Genomic DNA, 16,720 nt, shown 5'->3' on the forward strand with positions numbered 1-16,720 from the left:
TCATGCAGAAGTATCAACGAGGACTCCCGATCCGAGCTATGGCTTCAATGCTCATCAAGCCGTCGTCCAATATAGTCAGGCCGATTTCTCGCCAACAATTGCGACCCATCACCAACGCCACAAAGCCTGACTTCGTTCCATCCCTCTTATCAGTCCCTCGCGTCGCCGCAAAGCCCGGAGGCTGGCATCCTACCTTGATCCACTCATCCGGAGAGGTAAAATTTACGGTCATCAGACTCGCTCCCAACGGCGGCGAAGTTCCCATCCACAAACATACTCACGTCTGGGATTATTTCATGCCACTTTCTGGTGAAGCAATAATCGAAACGAGGACGAAGAAAGGCGCAAAGCAAGACTTTGAGATGAAGCCGGGGAGTTTTCTGGCTGTGGGGCCAGAAGATGTCCATCGCGTTGTAAATAAGAGCAAGAATGAAGAGTTCGTGTTCTTCATTGCGCAGAGTCCGAGGGGAAAGTATGATTTTGTTGCGGATGATGGTGTTGGAGGAGAGCAGGGCTCTTGAAGTGGTCGTCCGAGAGTGTGATGAGAACCATTGTATCCAGCAAGCCAGATATGCTTTCAGACTACGAAATGTGATTAGGCTCTGCTTAAAGTGATGGCGAGGCAATTCTTGTGCAACAAAATCCGAGGTAACTGCTCTGTCCATGCCGTCTCGGAGCGCATGAACAGCGCACGCCCGCCCGCATTTGAGTTGAGCAGGCTCTTCGTGTTGCCGGGCAAGGGCCAGGCCCTCAATGACCTTCTTACGGCACGCCTTCAGCCCCTTCCGGATGAATAGACATCTGTTGCTGGGAAGTTCCTACTTGTTGTGCTTGACGAGCAGCGACGACAAAGAGCGTCGTGCAGGGACTGCAATCGCGCCTCGAAAACCGATCTTTTGCTTCGTGCTTGCATTCAAGCCGATGAATGTACTTGCGCTTTACGGGCGAGACTTGCTGGTTGAAACGTTAGCAACTGCTGTTCTGATCGAGTACCTACCTCCAGCACCGCTGCTGGCTTCCTTGCGACCGCGTAAACAATGTCGTGCGCTTCCTTCAAGAGCGCTGAAGCTGCTCTCATCTTTTCTCTTCCGCTCTTCATTCTCTTCCCACTCCTTTCGATACTCCCATCCTCATGCATCCTCTTGACCTTTACATGAACCAACATTCATTCTCTGGCCTCAGAGTCGTTTCGAGCCGACGCATACACAAGCTTCATGTTCCTGACGCTCGCGGCACGCGCTCTTTCTCATCAGCGGCCAGGAGAAGCTCATGTCGAAAGGTCCACCGACCTCTTCCGTCCCATACCAGACTTCGGGGTTGCCATCAAGAACTCCGGACATTTGCCAGGTAGGTTGAAAAGCGGATGATGGTACCGACATTGACGTCAACTCTGAGGCCTGGGGTTCGCCTCTGGTCGGTGATGAGAACTCACACGGTCCTGAGCAACAATGCCCCCTACCAGTCCCTTCAATGTGGGCTGACGTGGCAGATATCTTTCACCCACCGATGGCAACCTCCAGAGTTCCGACTAGCTCTTTCGACCACGAGAGCACAGCTCACACCACCTCGATGAAGCGACCATCCTCGGCGGACGACGCATCACGAGCATGTCATGATCGAAGATTCTCCACTCGTCCGACGACAGAACCTCCGACCACCACACCGACGCACAACCAGCTCTTGGCGGCTACGTCGTCGGCAGGGGCAGAATTCCCGCTGAGAGAGGGCTTGGATGGATATCGTCTGTGGCTGAAGAGGTCGTCGCAAGGACGAATCTTGTGTAGACAGCTCAATTATGGACTTCAGTTTCGCGACACGTGCCGACGCGATGTGACTTTCGTGCTCGTGTCATGCTTCACATCATTAGTCTCGTCTTGTTGCCATGTCTCGTGTGGAGCGAAGAAAAGGTTGGAATGTGGTCGGCGAGGTCGAAGAAATTGTGCAAAAATGAGCCCCAAATTTACAAGATGTAGGCTCAGTCCCATGGAACCATGAACTGCGAACCACGTGCTGCCTGCCACTTGTCAAGAAGCTCTAGCCTTTGACTCGACAGCAGTATCGCGCAGACAGCACTACACATGGGATCTTTTGTGGCAGAAAGACGGGAATCGTGATGTTGATCACGCAGGAGTCAAGTGACAGTTCAAGCTTCAAGTTGGTTGGCATACCGGGGCGCCATGAGCTCAAACAGCACCAACTTCGCAGGTCAGTATTAGGCCGGAAAAGGAAGCAATCACCCAGTTGCAATGTCCCATTTCAGCGAGCGATGGCGCTGTTTGCAGACGCAACAGCCAGGCGAGGGTCCTCGGTCTGGAAAACTGTGTCGCGTTCAGAACGCGTCTGTGATGCGAGTCTGGTCAATTTTAGCTGGGCGTGCGGGAGCAGAGAAAAGATTTAGGGCCCCTCAGGAGGATTTGGACGGTTCCGTCTTTGACAAAAGCAAAACGCGCACGATATACCACAACCTCAAGTGGTCCACGTCAAGATGGAAAGCAGACATCCAGAGAAAGATGGGAGGCAGCCATGCGCATGCTCATTTCGGCATCCGGAGCAACAGTAAGTCCGACAACATCGCCTGCCATTTCGAGACCATCTCTTCTCCTTCCATCAACACCACTCCATCTTCGATATCTCTATTCTCGACAACACGTGGGAGCGTTTCCAACGAATTTCCACATTGGAGGCTGCGCACTGCTCCCCGTGAAGATGCATCGCACGCCATCTTGACACCCTTCGCTCTGTGTCCAGCCTCGTACGCGGAAGGGCAAACTGCATACCCGCCAGGCACAATTGTGCTAGCCTCGCCCTGCTCGCCAGCCCGGTACCACCACACCGAGACACCTGAATCAAGACAATGCAGATATGATCACTTGGCTCATGGCGCATTCTACCACAACGCCCCCACGCGTGTCTCGGACCCGCTTGATTGCCAGCGGCATCCACGCTTCCTGCTGATGAAGAACTGCTCCCGGAAGCAGGCTACTGGTCCCGAGTGACAGGGCATAGGCATGAGAACCATTGTCAACCTCCTCCTCTGGGACGTTCCGAGTCGTAAGTGCACAGAAAGGGAAATGGCGGTCTTACCAGAGTGCTGGGAAAGATCGCTCAGTACAGCCTTCTGTCCAACTCGGAAGCTGTCGTTCTACCCGTTTTACCTTTGAGCTCCAAGGTGAGGCAGGGAATACTGTTACGGAAACGTTGGGTAGGCGACAAAAGGTGCATGATCTGCCGTTAGTGCAATTCCTCTAGTTTGCCTGTCTTCTCATACAATCTGGACCGCTTTGTTGCAGCTTTCAGCGATCATGCTGCTGAGATATGTCGCCGTTGTAACTGCCATACTTTTCACGAGTGTTGGCGCCAACACACAGAATTTCGAGCTCGCGAAGCGTGCGAGTGTAGCATATCCGCCCCTACCAACACTTTCGACATGTGCGGTATGGAAGACTATACGATACTCCGCTACTTCGCTGACATTCCGCAGCAAAACTGCCTGACAGAGGCGCTACCGGCCTCGAAATGCAGTGGTTCGACAGATCGCCGCTGTCTGTGTGCCAGCGAAGCCTACGCTGATGCCGCAGGAGAGTGCCTAGCGCGAAACTGCAGTGTAGTCCAGGGCCTGCAAACACGAAAATACTTAGCCATTACCTGCAAAGAACCGATTCGTGATCAAGGCCCGCTCACGAGATCTGTATGCTGGGCCATGTTTGCGCTCGCCACATTTGGAACACTCGCTCGATGTCTATCCCGCATGCGTGCTTTGGGTGGAACTGGCTATGGTTGGGACGACTGGACGATAATTATTGGCTGGCTCATCCTAGTACCGGTGAATGGGCTGCTACAGATTATGGTTGATGAAGGACTTGGACAAGACATCTGGATGTTACGGCATCCGAACTACCAAATCAGCAAGATCTTGAAATTCTTCTACATCTCAGAGTGGCTGTACGTTCTCGAGGTGAATACGATCAAGGTCTCGATCCTGCTTCTCTATCTGCGAATGTGGCCAGCAGACTTTGGATGGTTTCGCAAGACTTGTATCGTCTTCATGGCAGTCCTGGCAACTTTCACGGTAGTTGCGATAGCGACTCTTGGACTTGGTTGTCAACCCATGGATTACTTTTGGCTCAAGTGGGACGGAACCCATGAGTACGATTTCGACTGCCACTTGTCTCGCATCGCATGCTAATCATGACTACAGAGGATATTGCATCAACCAGAACGCTCTGATTTGGTCGAACGCCGGCTTCACGATCGGTTTCGATGTTCTATGCATCGTTCTACCACTACCACGCCTGATTGCATTGGGCATACCCACCCGCAAGAAGATCGCAGTAGTCTTGACTTTCGCTCTCGGAGGCTTCGTCACTATCTGTTCTATTCTCCGGCTCCGCACACTCGTGGAATGGGGCAACGCCACAAATATGACATGGTACTACAACCCCATCGCGATATGGAGCAATGTCGAACTAAATCTCGGGGTGCTTTGCGCCTGCATGCCCGCCACTGCTGGACTGCTTCAACGATGCTACAGCAAAGCTTCAGGCAAAGCACTCTTGACGAATGTGCGACGGCCGATATCGTGCGAACCGACTCCGCCTAAGGATGTGGAACAGGGCATCGAGCAGCGGTCTCTATACGAACTAAGAGTGCAGAATAGCAATGGCTCTCCGATGTATCGTGCAAGACAATTGCATGGCTCGTCTGCCAGTCTGGGGATCCATAGGACACATTGCGAGTTGGACACAAGACCTGCAACGCGGAAGAATGAGATGGATCCGGAAAAGGTGGTATTGCCAGGCACGAGATATGTGCCCCCTCGAGCGAGCATCAGTCCTGATTCTGCTGTGGATCAGATGATCAGTGATGGGTACACAGAGTTTGCTAAGATCAGGCGATGACAAGGGCACACGTTGGACACAATAAATAACGATTAACATAATGCTAATCACGAGCATAATATGATGATACGAGGCGTTACTCTTTTGACAGGGCCAGGTGTCGCTACTCGATCGATGTCCGAGTTTTCTGATTCATGGTGGACTATCCGAATCATTCCTTTCCCATCGACCTGCGGGAATTGATTTCACCAGGACTTTGATGCCGGGCCAATGATCTGAATTCAGAGCATTTGGGTGAAGTTTTGGCTGTTTCGAGGAGAACACCAACTAGCAAATCTCCATATACCATTCAACAAGCTATGCAAATGCAACCTCCGATCGGTATCCAGATACCGGTGGTGTTTCCACGCTTCCAACAGATCAGCACTCAAACATCTTCGTCGTGCTGACATTGATCCTGCTCCACTTCCGTCCTCTCCTCAAGCAACTGAGAAACTGCATCGGCCAATAGACATGATAAAGCATGAACCACGGCAATGGATCCCAGACCTCGTACGTCCCATCCTTCCACGTCAGAAGATGCACAGCAAAAGTCGCCACATTCCGAATGAATTCTCGCACCCCCAATTGCAAGCTCAGCACTTCCAATAGAGGAACCAACATAAGCGTGACCAGATCATGTCCAATCCAATAATACGCATCATTCCTCACCGGACTCGCAAACCACTCTGGTCCATCCTTCTGCGAGACTCCATCTAGCAGTTCCAGATATCCATGAACCATATCTTCAGCTCGATTGAACAAGCATACTGCGGTGTGTGCTCTCGGATTACATTCAATCGGATACAAAACAATCTTCTCCGGATCCTTCTCATTCGTGTCCTCCACTAGAAAATCGAAAGATAAATGCCCAGTAAACCCTTCCCCTCCAGCCGCAGCATAATGTTCCGTAAACTTCAACATCGCTTTCGAAAGAGCAGAATCCGAAGGTAGAGCTCTATAATGCATCAAAAGCTCAGCAGAAGGACATGCGACGAAAGCTCGAACTCTGCCACTGATGACTAATGCGTGTGTGCAAAACTCTTCTCCTTGAATGAATTGTTGTAGGATCCAGGGTTCTTGTTGAGAAATTCTTAAACGGTCGAGGTATTTACTTATTGCTTCGGGGTCACCTTCTTTGGGTAGAAGGGTCATGATGTCTCCGCGAGCTTTATCGTCCATTCCGATGGTTTTCATGATGTATTTTCTTCCCTTTGGAGCCTGTTGTAAAGCGTCTTCGACTTGAGATCTTTTTGTGATTGTTTTTGTTTCCGGGACTGTGAGGCCTAGCTCTTCTGTTCTCTTGATGAATTTGTCTTTCTCGTGTAGCATCGTTGTTGTCGCGATGTCGAATTGGACGGCTTTGCATTTCGTTCGCGATTCGATGATCTCTTTTGCTTCACCATCTTCGACTGCGGAAGCAACGCCCGAACAGCTGACCCAGAGGTCGACTTTCTCTTTGAGAATTACGTCTAGTAAGGATTGGACGTACGGTCCGGATGACTTGGAGGAAGGTTTACGGAGTGTGTGGAATTTGCTGAGAGAAGCTGAGAATCGACCACATGCGTACCCGGGCTCGAAGTCTGCTCCGATGACAGTATGACCGGCTTGATGGAATGCTCGAGCAAGGACAAGGCCTTTGGTCATGCCCACACCTGTGACGAGGATTGTTTTCTTGCTGCTTGGCGGAAGTGTCCCATCGCTGGTGAATGATTGTTGAGTTGTGCGAGTTCCTCTTTGTGAAATTTCATCTCTGCCAAAGACAAAACCGATAACGTAGCTGATAGTAAGAATCGTGATGTCCAATGGCAAGAAGACCAGACTGAGCAAGGTCAAAGAGATATTCTGTGCTGCGTGGAGGGTCCCAGGCGACTGCGCATTGAGCACCATCTCGACGAAAACGTGGGAGCTTCGACTTGCTTGGGACAGTTTTTCCTCAGCCCTGCCTGCCTCGCGAACTCTCGAGATGCCGGTGAGAGGGATCAACTTTTCAGGTGCTCGCTTGGCTTGACATGAGCTCGCAGAGCTGTAAGCCGTGCCTATGCAAGAAGCTCTGACCCTGCATGGACAAGCTGATATTGCGGCTAGGGCATAACGTGGCTGCATGAAAGACTCAGGATGACGTGCACGACCGGAGAATTCAACGGAGATGCTGATCCAATGTTTCTACGCGTCAGTCGCAAAGTTGCGTGATTGTACATTGGAAGTGGGATGTTTTGCCCCACTCGAATTGACACGCCGAAATTTCAATGATTATGTCAATGTTTTGAGACGCGGTACAGTAGTATGCTGATGAACAATGTTATTGTAACATGAATAATTCGTAGCTCTCTTCTGCGAGAGACTTCTATGTAATCATCATCGTGAGCTATGATGTTCTATTTCTATAGAGAACTGTTTAGCTCGTCCCGTTGACGGCATGGCCGTTCACGCCATTCTGGAGGCCATCGACACCCTCGGGTCCCGACGCTGCCTTCTTTGCAGCCTTCACGCCATTGACGGCGACCCCATTGCCGTTGGCATGTCCGTTGACACCATTGGTGTGACCATTGGTGCCATTGGTACCATTGGTGATGGCTTGCTTTGTGTCATCATTGATAACGTTGATCTTCTTGAGACCAGCAGACGAGCCATTGGCGTGGCCATTGGTGCCTGCAGTGGCATCGACTGCCTTGTTGTTCAAAGTGTAACCAGTGTCACTGCTGTCGACAAAGGCCTCGATACCCAGTCCATTACGTGGGTATGACTTGCAAATTTCCTTATGCTTGCGAAGCGCCTCGTTCATCTCCTCTTTCTCAACGTCATTCAAGAAGACGCAGCTACCAAGTGGGCTTGGGATAGCAGCTCGCAGCTTGCCATCACGAGTCTTCAGAATAGCAGCAGTAGCCTTCTCAAGGACCTCTTCGGTAAAGTCCTCGTGGTCCATGGAGAGGCCAGTGCGGGAGAATAAGTCGAGCAGACGCTTGTAGTCGCTGTCTGGCAAGTTGCCACGCATGTGGGCAAGCGTGGCAGAATATGCCATGTCGATAGAGATGGCGTGGCCGTGGCGAAGGGGAACATCGGGAACCAACTCGTGGAGTGGTGACCAGCTGTAACAATGTCAGTTACGAGAGACTCGTGATACAGAGATTGTACGTACGTGTGACCATAAGCAATGACACGGTCGAGGCCGATTTCGTGCAAGTTTGGAGTTTCCAGCTTCAGCATCTCGTGGATGCCAGCTCTGTTGATCTCGTCACAGGCCTTGGTGATCTCCTCGGTAGTATCATCAGAGCGGCCGAAGCCAGTCTTGATAATCTGTTCGGCGTACTTGTCAAGCAAGTCAAAGGTTGGCAAGTGTGCACAAGAGGAGATCTTGATCAGCTCCGCGAAGCCATTGCGGATTTGTGCCTCTGGCAAAGTGCGGAGGAAGGTGAAGTCAAGGAAGGTGTGGATCGGTGCGTGGTATGCGCCAAGGCGGTTTTTGTAGTTGCCGTAGTTCACAGCCACCTTGATCGAGACTGAGGCATCGATCAAGCCGATGACAGTGGTGGGAATGCGAATGAAGTTTGTGTTTCTGCGGTAAGCGGCACAAGCAAAACCAGCAACATCAGTGACCAAGCCACCTCCGATAACGAGAACCGGCTCCTAAGGTTGCTGTCAGCTCTCTATATTTTTGCCCTCCACAACAGAACTGTCTCACCTTTCGGTAGATGCCAAACTTGGTCATCGAGTCCACGATGCTCAAGAAGGTATCAATGCTCTTGGCCTTCTCGCCGATCATGGTCTTGTGGACCTGGAGCTCAATGTTGTAGTGATCAAAGTACCGCTGCATCTGCTCGCCGTAGACATTAAAAATGTTGGTGTCCATGACTGCCAGGGCCCTGCCCCAGCGCTCATAGCACTTGGCAAGTTCCGGCTTGCTTGTATCGAAAACATTGTCGATGAACGTAAAATCGTATTCGATCTTCTCGTAACCTTCAACATGAAAGCCATTGGACGTTTCCGCCACGGTAGCCTTGAGATCCGACATTCTGAATGGTGACTCACGAAAGAAAGCGTGAGTCGATTTGAGGAGCTAAGGAAAGAGCTCGACTGTTCAATTGTTGATTTCGTGTGGAGGGAGAGAAAGGCAGAGCTTCGGCGGCTTCGCAGAGGTTTTATACCTCCTGCAGAAGTCGCATAGTTCCGCAGTGGGCTCCTTCGACCCGGACGATTCCATGTTGATTGCGTTAACAATTTGCTAGTGGCACCCTGGGGCTGGTCGCAGAAAGTTGTCTGAGCAATGGCATAATCCGCGCAGGTCCACAAGAGCATCCGGAAGCTCGACTGGGAGCCGGTGCAACGACAGGTCTAGCTGCAGGTAGACGAAGGACAAGCGATCCAGCTCCGACCAGTGTGAGCAGACACAGAAGGCCATGTCGACTCGATATGGAGTAGCGTTAAGACGCAGTAGAGTGATGATGTCGTACAAACAGCTGCATGTGACGACGCGATGAGCGCGTCGCGGGGCACTCATTCGCCCACGCGCGTGGCGGCATGGAGCACGTTGCTGGGGACCCTTCCGACCAAGCCATCGAATTGTGTGATACTGCGGAGCCTCTCCCGATTAGATCGCAGATGGGTTGCAGAAGAGCCAGATCTTAGCGCGCTTTTCTACCAAGATAGATCGGTGTCTGCAGATCGTCGTCGACCTTGCAGGGTTTTGTGTGTTGTCCCTTGCATTCGACTTTCCAATTTCATGAGCGCGCATTTGCAATACCAATACTTTTCATCTTCCCACTTCTCTTCATGTTTCTCCTCAATGGGTCTCGGAAGAGCCTTGCGACATCGCGGAGAATATCTTGGCCCATTATTGGGATCAAGCCAAATCAATTGCGTCATGCAGGCTGCAAGACAATTGGCAGCAGTGGGTACTTGCTCCTCGGCATCATCCTCGCATCATGAGCTCCGCTTCTCCTCATCCACGCGCGGGACTGTGAGAAGAGAGTTGTGGGAGTGGTGATAGCTTTGCATAAGCGACCGGCCATAAATCTGAGGTGTAGCCGATCTGCATTAGGCCGAATCGCAGCAGGATTTCGTCGCAGAGCCCTGCACCATTGCCACAAGCTATTGGTGCCATTGCATATGAAAGGTAGGCCGTGTAGATGAACTGGAGTCAACTGTGGTATGCTGCAGCCCGACTGACTCGACTACAACGAGAACAGCCGCAGGAATTTTTCACTTCATCGGTGTCCCCTCCGCATTCGAAAGAATCGTTCCAACTGTCCGCGGGACTCTTCACGACGGGCTACAACAGCAACAGCGAGGCGTTCAGAGCTGGAACTTGGGATCCGGGCAAGCATTATCAGGATGTTGAGATCATGGCGCTCATCGCAGCGGCCCTCCATGTTTCTCCACTTTATCCCGTGTGCGCAAGACCTGCTTTGAAGAGTGCGACCCGCAGCTGTCGTCATCGTCAACAGCCAATAACGAAATACTTCGGATATCGTGTTGCAAGTCCTGCCACGGAGTGCACCAGTAGCTCTGTGCTAAAGCATTACGTGCGATTAGCCTTGGGGGTTTCCCGCGACGATGCGGAGGCTGTTCTGGCGAGTAGCATAGCTCACGTCGATTCCAACGTTGTGTAGAGCGTTGCTACCCAGCTAGCTCCGTCCAGCATCAGACCGGCTCGACTGAGCTGGCTGTGGTTCTCACAGCTTGCGTCCTTGCTGGCGAACCGAGCAGTGGTATTCACATGTCAAGTTCCTCCATGCAGGTTTGTTGATGATGTCGAGAGGAGCGGCTCGCATGATCACGTCGACAAGGCTCCCAGTTGCTACAACGATCCATGTTCGGAAGGAGTCGGACTTGTGTCGAGAAAGTGGGCTCCGTACCGAACGTCGTGGTCTTGGAAGACATGCGTCGTATGCAAGAGGATGTCGCTTGTGCGAAAGATGGCAGGGATTGCTCTTTGGGGCGGTGTGCAACCTGACGATGAGCGGATAGCTGTGATCAGTATTTCGCGCTGTCAGCTGCATGTCAGACGAGTGCGAATCTTCGTGACCGTCGAAGTGCCGCCTGTGAAGCAATGTAGAGGGGACCGAGTGAAGTGAAGTGGTCAACAGCGGTGAGGAGAGGAGGCAGGAGAGACTAGGACAACCGGGCTTGGCGCGCTGTGCTGAGGCCTCAGGCAAACGCAAGTCAGATGTGGACTGGTCTCGCAGGATCAGCGCCTGTGATGTGGCAAAGTCGCCATCTTCATGAAGTGTGTGTGAGTGTTGGCTACTGAGACCCATTGGATGCAGATGGCGTCACCTGAGAGGTGGGCAAGCCCTGCGCCTGCTCGTAGAGCATCCACTCTTGCGCGCGTGTACACTGGTTGTCTTCGGCATCCGATGACAAAAGTCGACAGTTGCCAGTGTCCACGACCAGGCCACGAAGCGAGCCACATGCAATCATGCGTGACGAAGCTTGAAGCTTCTGACAGCTGTATGCTGAACCCCTGTCAAGCGAAGCAGGTAGAAATGCTTGTGTCTAGCGATCAGGTGCCGACTATCCTGAAAATTTCCAGCTATCATATGAAGTCCTGCGGACCGGAGCCGGACTCGGTTGGTACTTATGTGCCTCGATTTTCGAATACTCGTCCGGATTGCACTCCGCGCGAAGGGAGAACGGCACTGCGTGCCGCTGTGCAGATCGAAACTATTGCGCGGAAAATGTCTGGCCCTTCAGGCCGGCATCAGTCCGGCGCAGGCATCGCTGAGCAATGGACATCCATCGGTGGCTCTTGGCAGCCAGGTCCCTCCCCCAACTCACGGCAATTGTCTTATACAGGCTTTCTCAGGTTGACACCACACCATAGCACGGGTGCTAGGTTCGTCGCACAGTCGAATGTGAAAAGACTGATGAGCCAGAGGACTACAAGGACCGGGATCGGCGCAAGTAGAACTTCTGTGCGGCTTAGGAAAGGTAATGCTGCGAGCGCATGTTAGCGCCCTGCGTAACGCATTGCGTCGACGAATCTCACCATTATAGCCCAAGAACGTGATGACAAAGTAGTAGCTCAATGCCATGAGGTACATTGTGTTTCCAAATAGGTTTGACACCCAATAATCCTGGGCGATGAGAGGCATGAGTAGAAATTGAAGAACGTAAAGGAAGGTCCAGATTGGCAAGTACGCTCGGATGGAGACCTGCAAGTTGTAAGCATCTGGCCAAGAAGTTTGCTGGCTGCAGACGTACGTCAAAGCAATAGCCAAACTCCAGCCCTTCGTCACCGGCACCCAAGCCTCCGCCGCTCGGAGGACCAAACAGCCCCTGTCTTCGCTTCCCCAATACCCGGCCCACCAGGAAATACATTGCAATACTGACGACCAGACTAGTACCGAGAAAGTGCACAAGCACGAAGGCTAGGGCTACTCGGAAAGTTCTCCCGAAGCCATCGGCATATGCCAAGCCCCACGCCAACCCAGTCAGGAACAGGAATAGACTCAAGAGGTAGGTAAAGGCGGGATCAGCTCGATGGTATGAGTTCTTGGTTTGTTTGTGGTAGTAGATGTTTCGGAACACTTTTTTCGGAGCTATGATTAGATGTGTCATTTCCCAAATTGCTGTCTCGAAGTCCATAGACGTAAATTTGAAGAGGCGCCGGAAGAAGGGCGGTATCCGCATAGTTGTGGTAGCACGTCTCGAGGAAGACATATTGACCGTATCTGTGTACGTAGGCCTGGCGGAAGTGTTTGCAGTCGGGAATGAGCCCGGCGGTTTTTATGCGTGATCTTCAGGATAGCAGGCAGGCTGCAAACATTTCCAATAAATTCCGCGTTTCCCTATAGTTCTCCTTTGGTGTCGAAGTTGAGAGGAGTGACTGAATGGTCGTGCGTGACGTGTGCGTGAATTGGGCCTTGTTTGCATATGACAATAGAAAATGTTCCTGCAGCCAACTGTTTGAACAAGAGCGGAAGTGAGGTTGGCGCCTTCCGGCGGCCGGCAGCTCCCGCGGCAGCTGCTTCCTTGTCGAGGCATCAACAACTTCTCCAACCAACATCATCACAACACCCACATCGCAACTTGCGCCGCCTTCACCTTCGTTCGACCACTTTCCTGATTGCGCGCGCTTCACCACCTTCCAGCGATCTTCTTGTGTCCTGTTCCGCAGAGGCGCGGCTCAGCGCGACCTGTCTGCGAATCTTGGTAAGACCGACCTGCGCAGAGCCTTTGTCTACCGCTTGCGCCTCAACATCCTCGTTGCGCCCGAGGCGCATTGCGCCGCTTAGAGATGGCCGACGAGTACGATCCGACCGCTCCACCGACCTTCGATGCCGCTGCCGTTGAGGATCTCGAGGACAGCTACGACCCGGCCGGCTATGGCGACGATGGCGGCCAGCAGGAGGATGCCAACGACGAAGACGACGACTACGACCCCTCGAGTATGAATTATGGCGAAGACGCCGCGCAGTCGACACCAGCACAGTCGAGGCCGCAAACTCCTACGCAAGCAGAAACGACAGCCCCGAAGTCGCAGACCAAAGTCGCTGGCTTCATAGTGGAAGAGAGTGACGATGAACAAGACACGAGCGCGCCGCCGGCGCCATCGCAGGTCAACGGCAATACAGGCGCTCATTCTGGTCTTGGTGCTGTCGCGCAGTCTGAAGCGCAGGATGTATCGTTAAATAGTGCACCACATGTTGACACAGCTGAAGCAAGCTCAAGTCTCAATGGGTTCACTGTTCCAGTCTCTGCATCTTCTAGTACTCCACTTGCCCCAGATATCACATTGCAGCAGACAGCTCCACAGTCAGGTCAAGAGGGTAAGACAGCGTCTGCCGCGGCCTCTGTGCAGCCGACACCGCAACCCACTCAACAGAGCATTGCGCCGACCCCGCAGCCTCCGGCGCCGCAGTCTAGCCTCCCTGCAGTACAGGCTCCACCGGCAAGACTTCCTCATGACAAGGTTGGACAGCTCGAGGACCGCATCAAAGATGACCCCAAAGGTGACATTGGTGCATGGTACGAGCTCATCAATCACTACGCCGCCAAGGAACAGTACGACAATGTCAGGACTGTGTATCGGAGATTCTCTGAGGTATTTCGGACAGCGGTACGTATCATTTTCCCCTTTTCAAATTGGTTTTATTCTGGCGACGCGGCGGGGGCGTGATCTGTAGCGGCTTCGAAAGTGGAAAGTGTGGTGTACCATAATGACGGCGGCGATGTATGGAGTTATGGGACGGACATCTTGTTTAGACAGGGAAGCTACGCGGATGAGTCCAGTGCAGCGGTCGCAGGACTCTTTGGGATTCTGCGTATTCAATAACGCAGCAGCTGACGTGTGGCAGGTCAAGCTCTACCAGGACTGGATCAAGTTCGAGAGTGATCTCGACCGGCGGCATGATGTGAGCGTGGTCGTCAATACTGCGCTCGCAAAGGAGCAAATCTATCATGTAGCACTGTGGAAGATTTACCTTGACACCGTCCGGAGAGAGCATCCTCTTGTCGGAGACTCGACTGGTGCGAATCGGAATATGCATCTTGCGGCGTTCGAAGCGACACTGGGCGCGATTGGCATAGATCCAGATGCAGGTGAACTCTGGCGAGAATACGTGGACTTTGTTAAGGATGGCCCAGGAACGCTCGGTGGACAAGGTTGGCAAGATCTGCAGAAAGTCGACTTGGTCCGCAAGGCGTATCAGCGAGCCACAAAGGTCCCTCACTCCGAGCTTGTGAAGTTGTGGAAGGAGTATGAAGCATTTGAGATGAGCATCCACAAGCAAACAGGCCGAAAACACGTTCAAGAGCAGAGTCCGCACTACATGCAAGCTCGAACTGCGCGCATGCAGCTCGAACAGAAGATTCAAGGACTCGATCGGATATCTTTGCCGCGGCTGCCACCTATCTACGGCTGTGCTGGGGAAGATGAGTTTGGGGAGCAAGTAGAGAAATGGCGTTCGTGGATTGCATGGGAACGTGACGAGGATCCGCTGGTATACAAAGGCTCCGAGGATGAGGAGTGGCGGAAGCGAGTAATCTACGCCTACGATCAAGCGACGATCTTTCTATGCTTTTATCCACAGATCTGGTTCGAGGCAGCCTCATGGTGCTTCTCTACGGGAATCGCCGATATCATCGCACGTGGCGACGCATTTCTGGACAAAGGTATGCAGATGAACCCCGAATCTGTGCTCCTCGCCATGATGAAGGCAGACCGTATCGAGAGCGACCTGGAACCCGGTAACACTGAGGAGGTTCTCATCCGCAACGGCGACAGACTCGACAAGCCGTTCGCCGACGTGCATGCCGCGCTTTACGCACTCCGTAACAAGGCAATGGAGAAAGACAAGGTGGCCCTCGCCCAGATTGAAGCGCACTTCAACTCCCTGCCGCCGGAAGAAGAGCCACAGAATCCACAGGAGGATGACGACGAGGATGAACCAGCTGAGAAACCTCTGACCCGCACAGAGCAGAAGAAAGCCCAGATCGATGCAGTAAAACAAGCATCAGCGGCGCACCTTGACATGTTCAAGCGCACGATATCATACGTTTGGGTGGCAAAGATGCGGGCTTTCCGTCGTGTGCAAGGTCAAGGACGTGCACCGAAGAAAAATGACGAGCAACCCAAGCCGTATGTCAAAGGTTCAAGAGCAATCTTCAGCGAGGCACGGCCAGGCGGACCGCTTTCAAGCGAAGTATACATTGCAGCCGCTTTGATGGAATGGCAATGCTACCGTGATCCTTCCGCTATAAAGATCTTCGAGCGTGGCATGAGATTGTTCCCCACCGACACTGCCTTCATCCTCGAGTACATCAAGCATCTGATCAGCACACAAGACGTCACAAACGCTCGAGTTGTGTTCGAGTCCACAATCCCAAAAATAATGGGAAGCACGGAGCTTAGCCACGAGCAGAAGCAAGACAGTTGTCGCCCGTTGATTGGCTATATGCATGACTTTGAGAGCAAGTATGGCGACCTGGCACAAATTCACAAGATCGAGAAGCGTATGGCTGAGATATATCCTGATGAGCCTGAGATAGCTCGCTTTGCTCATCGTCTGGAATTGCCAACATTCGACGCGATCAATGCACAAATCATCATCAGTCCGTGCCAGGCACAGCCGAAGCCTATTTCATCCCTGCCACCGGGTGCTGCCGCCCAGCACATAATGGCAGGACAGTTAGCTACGAGCATCGAGGGGCCAACGTCCCCAAAGATGGGCGGTGCTGCACCCGAGATTCTACTTGGTCCGAACGGTCCATACGTCGCCTCGCCCAAACGTCCTCTTGAGTCCGACGATGATGGTCCTAACCGTAAATTCATGCGCGGTGAATCACCCCTCAAGAACGCTCCTGGAGTGCGCCTCGCAGCTACGACATCCGGTTCCGGCAAGGGAGGTTTCGCCACGAAGACTTTCGTCCCCGTCAATGGTCCTCCTGCGCCAACTGGAATCTCTGCTCCGCCGCCAGGACTGCCGCCTATGCCCATTGGTCCACCTCCTCTCCCAGTCGCGGTATTGAATGTGCTGTCCAGCATTCCGCCTGTTCACGCCTACATCGGCACGAGGCTTGATCCAGCGAAGCTTGTTCAATTAGTTGCCAGTGTTCCCATTGAGCAGACTCGCGCTGCTCATCAGAATGGCACGTTGAACTTGAAGTTCCGATCATTGTAGTATGGTGCTTGGATGTAGATTACTGCAGTACGTCGATGGTCAGAGTGGAGCGGTGATCACGAGGTCTTCGAGGATGACTGTGAGCTGTGGGCGACAGGCGTTATAACTTGTTGCAATGGCGAGATGAAACGTCACTTTTCTTGTACTATAGGACTTGTGCGAGCGACCAACACAAGATGGTCAGAAGAATTACAATACGTGAAATGCTTCAAGTTCGTT

At 52.6% G+C, this 16,720-nt stretch overlaps 6 protein-coding genes across 6 annotated transcripts; 3 read left to right on the forward strand and 3 right to left on the reverse strand.

The window, feature by feature from the left end:
• Nucleotides 1-2: 2 nt before the first annotated feature.
• On the forward strand, nt 3-521 carry CKM354_000203500 (uncharacterized protein; the record flags this gene model as incomplete). The annotated part of the gene is made up of 1 exon (XM_044797175.1): nt 3-521. The coding sequence occupies one exon, from the start codon at nt 3-5 to the stop codon at nt 519-521; it is 519 nt and encodes a 172-aa protein (XP_044653110.1).
• A 2,781-nt stretch (nt 522-3,302) lies between these two features.
• Nucleotides 3,303-4,898, forward strand: CKM354_000203600 (uncharacterized protein; the record flags this gene model as incomplete). Its single annotated transcript, XM_044797176.1, has 3 exons — nt 3,303-3,434; nt 3,482-4,146; nt 4,199-4,898. The coding sequence occupies 3 exons, from the start codon at nt 3,303-3,305 to the stop codon at nt 4,896-4,898; spliced, it is 1,497 nt and encodes a 498-aa protein (XP_044653111.1).
• Nucleotides 4,899-5,258: 360 nt separating this feature from the next.
• CKM354_000203700 (uncharacterized protein) lies at nt 5,259-6,767 on the reverse strand (the record flags this gene model as incomplete). The annotated part of the gene is made up of 1 exon (XM_044797177.1): nt 5,259-6,767. The coding sequence occupies one exon, from the start codon at nt 6,765-6,767 to the stop codon at nt 5,259-5,261; it is 1,509 nt and encodes a 502-aa protein (XP_044653112.1).
• Nucleotides 6,768-7,275: 508 nt separating this feature from the next.
• On the reverse strand, nt 7,276-8,889 carry CKM354_000203800 (uncharacterized protein; the record flags this gene model as incomplete). The annotated part of the gene is made up of 3 exons (XM_044797178.1): nt 7,276-7,966; nt 8,017-8,504; nt 8,560-8,889. 3 exons carry the CDS (start codon nt 8,887-8,889, stop codon nt 7,276-7,278), a joined length of 1,509 nt encoding a protein of 502 aa, XP_044653113.1.
• A 2,775-nt stretch (nt 8,890-11,664) lies between these two features.
• CKM354_000203900 (uncharacterized protein) lies at nt 11,665-12,539 on the reverse strand (the record flags this gene model as incomplete). The annotated part of the gene is made up of 3 exons (XM_044797179.1): nt 11,665-11,813; nt 11,866-12,031; nt 12,081-12,539. 3 exons carry the CDS (start codon nt 12,537-12,539, stop codon nt 11,665-11,667), a joined length of 774 nt encoding a protein of 257 aa, XP_044653114.1.
• Nucleotides 12,540-13,116: 577 nt separating this feature from the next.
• CKM354_000204000 (cleavage polyadenylation factor subunit RNA14) lies at nt 13,117-16,501 on the forward strand (the record flags this gene model as incomplete). Its single annotated transcript, XM_044797180.1, has 2 exons — nt 13,117-13,938; nt 14,177-16,501. 2 exons carry the CDS (start codon nt 13,117-13,119, stop codon nt 16,499-16,501), a joined length of 3,147 nt encoding a protein of 1,048 aa, XP_044653115.1.
• Nucleotides 16,502-16,720: the final 219 nt, after the last annotated feature.

The sequence above is a fragment of the Cercospora kikuchii genome (assembly GCF_019650295.1).
Source record: "Cercospora kikuchii DNA, contig_00001, whole genome shotgun sequence".
NCBI classification, from domain to species: domain Eukaryota; kingdom Fungi; phylum Ascomycota; class Dothideomycetes; order Mycosphaerellales; family Mycosphaerellaceae; genus Cercospora; species Cercospora kikuchii.